General features: G+C 41.7%; 1 protein-coding gene across 5 annotated transcripts; it reads right to left on the minus strand.

The window, feature by feature from the left end:
• Positions 1 to 4,281: 4,281 nt before the first annotated feature.
• On the minus strand, positions 4,282 to 7,428 carry pbdc1 (polysaccharide biosynthesis domain containing 1). 5 transcript variants are annotated; one of them, XM_029428076.1, is made up of 6 exons: positions 7,410 to 7,428; positions 6,230 to 6,283; positions 5,670 to 5,729; positions 4,971 to 5,111; positions 4,771 to 4,882; positions 4,282 to 4,690 (listed from the first exon to the last, which is right to left on the minus strand). In XM_029428076.1, exons 1-6 carry the CDS (start codon positions 7,410 to 7,412, stop codon positions 4,599 to 4,601), a joined length of 462 nt encoding a protein of 153 aa, XP_029283936.1. In that variant the 5' UTR covers positions 7,413 to 7,428; the 3' UTR covers positions 4,282 to 4,598. The 5 variants fall into 5 exon arrangements, with proteins under 5 accessions (XP_029283936.1, XP_029283937.1, XP_029283933.1 ...); XM_029428077.1 differs by having other exon boundaries at positions 5,682 to 5,729; positions 7,410 to 7,427; XM_029428073.1 differs by lacking the exon at positions 7,410 to 7,428 and adding an exon at positions 7,235 to 7,387.
• Positions 7,429 to 8,141: the final 713 nt, after the last annotated feature.

An 8,141-nucleotide genomic window follows, 5' to 3' on the forward strand; every position in this document is an offset into this window, starting at 1 on the left:
TACATATACAACACAGGACTGATGACACCATGACAGGGAGAGAGGAAACGTTACCTTCAGGAACATTACACATGTCTCTGTCTCACTACATATACAACACAGGACTGATGACACCATGACAGGAGAGAGAGGAAACGTTACCTTCAGGGAACATTACACATGTCTCTGTCTCACTACATATACAACACAGGACTGATGACACCATGACAGGAGAGAGAGGAAACGTTACCTTCAGGAACATTACACATGTCTCTGTCTCACTACATATACAACACAGGACTGATGACACCATGACAGGAGAGAGAGGAAACGTTACCTTCAGGGACATTACACATGTCTCTGTCTCACTACATATACAACACAGGACTGATGACACCATGACAGGAGAGAGAGGAAACGTTACCTTCAGGGACATTACACATGTCTCTGTCTCACTACATATACAACACAGGACTGATGACACCATGACAGGAGAGAGAGGAAACGTTACCTTCAGGGACATTACACATGTCTCTGTCTCACTACATATACAACACAGGACTGATGACACCATGACAGGAGAGAGAGGAAACGTTACCTTCAGGGACATTACACATGTCTCTGTCTCACTACATATACAACACAGGACTGATGACACCATGACAGGAGAGAGAGGAAACGTTACCTTCAGGGACATTACACATGTCTCTGTCTCACTACATATACAACACAGGACTGATGACACCATGACAGGAGAGAGAGGAAACGTTACCTTCAGGGACATTACACATGTCTCTGTCTCACTACATATACAACACAGGACTGATGACACCATGACAGGAGAGAGAGGAAACGTTACCTTCAGGGACATTACACATGTCTCTGTCTCACTACATATACAACACAGGACTGATGACACCATGACAGGAGAGAGAGGAAACGTTACCTTCAGGGACATTACACATGTCTCTGTCTCACTACATATACAACACAGGACTGATGACACCATGACAGGAGAGAGAGGAAACGTTACCTTCAGGGACATTACACATGTCTCTGTCTCACTACATATACAACACAGGACTGATGACACCATGACAGGTGAGAGAGGAAACGTTACCTTCAGGGACATTACACATGTCTCTGTCTCACTACATATACAACACAGGACTGATGACACCATGACAGGAGAGAGAGGAAACGTTACCTTCAGGGACATTACACATGTCTCTGTCTCACTACATATACAACACAGGACTGATGACACCATGACAGGAGAGAGAGGAAACGTTACCTTCAGGGACATTACACATGTCTCTGTCTCACTACATATACAACACAGGACTGATGACACCATGACAGGTGAGAGGAAACGTTACCTTCAGGAACATTAAACATGTCTCTGTCTCACTACATATACAACACAGGACTGATGACACCATGACAGCAGAGAGAGGAAACGTTACCTTCAGGGACATTACACATGTCTCTGTCTCACTACATATACAACACAGGACTGATGACACCATGACAGGAGAGAGAGGAAACGTTACCTTCAGGGACATTACACATGTCTCTGTCTCACTACATATACAACACAGGACTGATGACACCATGACAGGTGAGAGGAAACGTTACCTTCAGGAACATTAAACATGTCTCTGTCTCACTACATATACAACACAGGACTGATGACACCATAACAGCAGAGAGAGGAAACGTTACCTTCAGGAACATTACACATGTCTCTGTCTCACTACATATACAACACAGGACTGATGACACCATGACAGGAGAGAGAGGAAACGTTACCTTCAGGAACATTACACATGTCTCTGTCTCACTACATATACAACACAGGACTGATGACACCATGACAGGGAGAGAGAGGAAACGTTACCTTCAGGGACATTACACATGTCTCTGTCTCACTACATATACAACACAGGACTGATGACACCATGACAGGAGAGAGAGAGGAAACGTTACCTTCAGGGACATTACACATGTCTCTGTCTCACTACATATACAACACAGGACTGATGACACCATGACAGGAGAGAGAGGAAACGTTACCTTCAGGGACATTACACATGTCTCTCTCTCACTACATATACAACACAGGACTGATGACACCATGACAGGAGAGAGAGGAAACGTTACCTTCAGGGACATTACACATGTCTCTGTCTCACTACATATACAACACAGGACTGATGACACCATGACAGGTGAGAGAGGAAACGTTACCTTCAGGGACATTACACATGTCTCTGTCTCACTACATATACAACACAGGACTGATGACACCATGACAGGAGAGAGGAAACGTTACCTTCAGGGACATTACACATGTCTCTGTCTCACTACATATACAACACAGGACTGATGACACCATGACAGGAGAGAGGAAACGTTACCTTCAGGGACATTACACATGTCTCTGTCTCACTATATATACAACACAGGACTGATGACACCATGACAGGAGAGAGAGGAAACGTTACCTTCAGGGACATTACACATGTCTCTGTCTCACTACATATACAACACAGGACTGATGACACCATGACAGGAGAGAGAGGAAACGTTACCTTCAGGGACATTACACATGTCTCTGTCTCACTACATATACAACACAGGACTGATGACACCATGACAGGTGAGAGAGGAAACGTTACCTTCAGGGACATTACACATGTCTCTCTCTCACTACATATACAACACAGGACTGATGACACCATGACAGGAGAGACGAAACGATACCTTCAGGGACATTACACATGTCTCTGTCTCACTACATATACAACACAGGACTGATGACACCATGACAGGAGAGAGAGGAAACGTTACCTTCAGGGACATTACACATGTCTCTGTCTCACTACATATACAACACAGGACTGATGACACCATGACAGGTGAGAGGAAACGTTACCTTCAGGAACATTAAACATGTCTCTGTCTCACTACATATACAACACAGGACTGATGACACCATAACAGCAGAGAGAGGAAACGTTACCTTCAGGAACATTACACATGTCTCTGTCTCACTACATATACAACACAGGACTGATGACACCATGACAGGAGAGAGAGGAAACGTTACCTTCAGGAACATTACACATGTCTCTGTCTCACTACATATACAACACAGGACTGATGACACCATGACAGGAGAGAGAGAGGAAACGTTACCTTCAGGGACATTACACATGTCTCTGTCTCACTACATATACAACACAGGACTGATGACACCATGACAGGAGAGAGAGGAAACGTTACCTTCAGGGACATTACACATGTCTCTGTCTCACTACATATACAACACAGGACTGATGACACCATGACAGGAGAGAGGAAACGTTACCTTCAGGGACATTACACATGTCTCTGTCTCACTACATATACAACACAGGACTGATGACACGATGACAGGAGAGAGAGGAAACGTTACCTTCAGGGACATTACACATGTCTCTGTCTCACTACATATACAACACAGGACTGATGACACCATGACAGGTGAGAGGAAACGTTACCTTCAGGAACATTAAACATGTCTCTGTCTCACTACATATACAACACAGGACTGATGACACCATAACAGCAGAGAGAGGAAACGTTACCTTCAGGAACATTACACATGTCTCTGTCTCACTACATATACAACACAGGACTGATGACACCATGACAGGAGAGAGAGAGGAAACGTTACCTTCAGGGACATTACACATGTCTCTGTCTCACTACATATACAACACAGGACTGATGACACCATGACAGGAGAGAGAGAGGAAACGTTACCTTCAGGGACATTACACATGTCTCTGTCTCACTACATATACAACACAGGACTGATGACACCATGACAGGAGAGAGAGGAAACGTTACCTTCAGGAACATTACACATGTCTCTGTCTCACTACATATACAACACAGGACTGATGACACCATGACAGGAGAGAGAGGAAACGTTACCTTCAGGGACATTACACATGTCTCTGTCTCACTACATATACAACACAGGGAGGTTTTAGGTATTTTAATGTGGAAATGTTTCATAATACACCTTTAAAACTTGAGTCTAAACTCTGCATTCACCTTGAAGGTCTCGATATAGAACAAGTGTTTGAATTGTTCAAAGCTTCTGCAGAACGTTGACATTTGAATGCAGCACAGCTTCTTCTTCATGTGTACAGACGCCTCAGACTCACAATATTTAACTTTGTTGAGACTTTTTCATGACATTTAAAAAGCAAAGTGAGTAAATCCAGAAGTATGACAAGTCTGACAAGCTTTCAAGAAAATGCATCTGACTTTTTATTCGTGGTTTCCATGGTTACAGGCAAACAAACTTCCCGGGTTACAAAATAAAAAAACATTTAATTTTGGCACAATAAAACTTTACAGTAAATACAAACAGAGGCTAATAATAATAATAAACTAAAGAAACTTTCATCTCAAGATAAATAATAAGGAGGAGGAGTTCAACCGCGCCTTTGTTTCCTGGGGGGGGGGGGGGACTCGCTCCTTTGTTTCCTGGGGGGGGGGAGGGGCTCGCTCCTTTGTTTCCTGGGGGGGGGACTAGCTCCTTTGTTTCCTGGGGGGGGGGACTAGCTGTTTGCACATTTGGACGTGAACACGGCGTCGTTGCAGCCTTCTCTGTTGCGAGCGATCTCAACAGCAAAGAACTGAGTCCTGGTCGCTGCAGACAGGAAGAGAATCAGGTCAAATCAACAGAAGAAGAAGAAGAGAGAAGCGTTTCCACTGAAGTCACAAACGTACCAAAGATGGTGTTGTCCTCGGTGTAATCTCGCTCACAGTCCAGACGCAGCAGCGTGCCGTAGTTAAAGTCTTCAATGAGTCCTTCGAACTGGTTACAGAAGGGACGCCACACCTGCACACACGACACGCAGTCACTACAGACGGACTACAGCGCCGTGCTGAACTGAAATCAAAGTCAGACTGAATGTTCTGGTTCTGACCTCTTTGGCCTCGTCGGACTTCAGGTCGTCGGGCTGCAGCAGCTTGATGTCGAGCTCTCTGAACGTTTCTCTGAACGACGAGTAGATGTCGTCGTCCAGCTTCGTTAGTTTCAGGAACTTCGGATCGACGGATGAAATGAGCTGAAGACAGAAGAGTTTCAGTTCATCTTATACACACGTGTGTACACACACACACACACACACACACACACACACACACACACACACACACACACACACACACACAAGCAGCTGTTTGGATGTCTGCTACATACAGTGTAAGTATTGTGACTCTTTGTTCTTAAACGCACAATATTTAGACTGGAGTTTGGTGTGGTGGTGCAGCAGAGGTGCATCATGGGAGTCTGGTGTGGTGGTGCAGCAGAGGTGCATCATGGGAGTCTGGTGTGGTGGTGCAGCAGAGGTGCATCATGGGAGTCTGGTGTGGTGGTGCAGCAGAGGTGCATCATGGGAGTTTGGTGAGGTGGTGCAGCAGAGGTGCATCATGGGAGTTTGGTGAGGTGGTGCAGCAGAGGTGCATCATGGGAGTTATTCCCTGATTTAAATGTTTTTTCTCAATTTACAAATAAGTCATTGTTTTTTGACGATGTATTTCCAGTGCTCTCACTCACACACACACACACACACACACACACACACACACACACACACACACACACACACACTTAACGATCTTACGTTGAAGTAAACCTCTGCGTGGTTGTAAGCCTTCATCGCCCACATGACCTCCAGCCGGGGCTAAGAGACGACAGGAGGTCAAAGGTCAGTTAACGGCTGTAGTTTAAAAGCCAAGTGCATGCTGGGAGGTTTGTTTCATAGCAACTGAATGAGTCCTAGATTCAAGATTTAAAAGCTTTATTGTTACACAACAATGAAAATCTTCAGTCCAGCTCCAACAACAAGCAAAATAAATACAAAATAAAAGAGAAATAAAATATATTTGTATTAAACAGAATGTACAATTAAATATAAAATCATTAAGTTATTATATAACTTCATGATTGTAGTAAGTGCTGCATCATGTCCTATTTGTTTTTTAAATCTTTTAACTTGAAAAGTGCTTCATCAATAAAATGATTATTATCTCATGATGTAATATTTAATAGTATCAGGAACATTTTCCTGATTTTACTTAAATACTTTTACTGAAGGAACGTTTTCAACGCTCTGTATTTATAAAATACCAGAATATTCTTCCATCGCTGATTAAAGGCTGGAGATTAAAATAATCCACTTACATCATTTCCATAAGCGTCTGCTGGAAGAGACAGAGCGTGTGCTCCCTCCAGCCCCTGTGAACACACACACACACACACACACACACACACACACACACACACACACACACACACAGTTATTTAACAACAGATATATATTTTGGATGCAAATCATTAAAATCTCTTATCAATGCCATATTAAACACAGTCCTCATCGTACTCATACCTCTCCACACCGTTTATTCTCACATGTTTATACTCTGCTCAGTATTGTAGAATATTATTTAGAATGTTTTTCACCAACAGAATCTAAACACAAAGTAATGAATGATTTCTACATTTAAAGGAATTTTAAAAATGAAGGTTTGAATGAATAAATGTGTATTTTTCATGGTTATGATTACCTTACCGCTTGTAAATAAAAACATTAAGTACAACAGGAAGAACAGTCTCAGTGTCACACTGAAATATGCACTCTTGATAGGAACCATATATAGATCAACTACAATATCAGAAACGTAATTAAAATAGGAAACACGTGAAAGAAAGATGTAAGATCGCAAATGAAAGCTTATAAACCAGCCTAGCTGTCCTGACATGATGCACGACTGTTTGAATCTGATGTTGTAAAGACACAGGACATGTCACTGTTTATACAGGAACGTTTCTACACGTGTTGTGTTGTCGGCTAGCTAGCGTTAGCAAAGCTAGCTTACGGTAACTGCTTCGGTAAACCTTTGAACTTGTTTTATTTATTAATTTCTCAGGTTGGTAACAGAGTCTTGAGTGAAACAGCTCGCGAATAGCCGAACAGACCGTTGTATAAACACATTAGTGAACAGAGTCCTACCAGAGAGGCCAGTCCCTTATCCGACGCCATTTCTCTCAGCCAAAGATCGTGTACACCTCGAGATGAATCACTGCAACTACGGCTTTAGCTGTACGCATGCGCGGTGTCGTTCCGTTATCTCTCCCAAAGATAACATATTATTATGTAAATATTAAACACATTATATTTGTACATACCTCTCTCTGTATATATGTATATAAGATATTGTGTAGATGGGAATAAAAATGATGGAGGAAATATGGATGAGCTTGTGCTACATACACCGAACACTGAGATGAGCAGGTGTGAAACCATACAGGTGTGTAAACTCTCACGCGGCTCATAATGACGTCAGGTATATCTGTTATTAACCATCTTTCACTTGTGTGTCGTTTCTTCTTCTTCTTCTTCTTCTTCTTCTTCTTCTTCTTCTTCTTCTTCTTCTTCTTCTTCTTCTTCTTCTTCTTCTTCTTCTTCTTCTTCTTCTTCTTCTTCTTCTGCTTCTTCTTCTTCTTCTTCTTCTTCTTCTTCTTCAGAGGGAACCATCTTCTCTCTTAGTTACTCTTCGGGCTCAACTTTGACACTTCGGTGACGTCACGTATTTTAAAGGGCCAGTGTAAGACTTAAAAAATAAATACTAATATTTGTTTTTCTTTATTGGCTAAAATTCATATTTATAAATGCAAATTTAGAGGACATTTCTGTTATTGGTTTTCACAAAGAAGGACGAACAGTGTACCGACTGGATCCATTTTTATATTCAATATATTTGGGTGGAAAAAAATAACTTATTCACACAGAATTATAACTTCCTTAGAAAATGTTGCATTTAAATGTGTTTATATTTTATCTCAATAGATGTAATCAGCAGAAGCCAATTATAAAAACAATCAGTGTTTATTGCGCCACCTTGTGGACAAAGGGGCAATTCAGTTTTCTACAATGTGTCCCATTTACTCTTTACTGTCTCCTGTTACTTTCTTATTTTTCTTAATATTTATTTGCATTTAAATCAATACAATGTGTGATTTGTTATTTAAAGCAATATAACATTTATTATTTGAATAACAACTTTACAGTATATAATGTTTTACTTGTTTGGAT

Source organism: Cottoperca gobio, unplaced genomic scaffold, assembly GCF_900634415.1.
Source record: "Cottoperca gobio unplaced genomic scaffold, fCotGob3.1 fCotGob3_446arrow_ctg1, whole genome shotgun sequence".
NCBI lineage: Eukaryota > Metazoa > Chordata > Actinopteri > Perciformes > Bovichtidae > Cottoperca > Cottoperca gobio.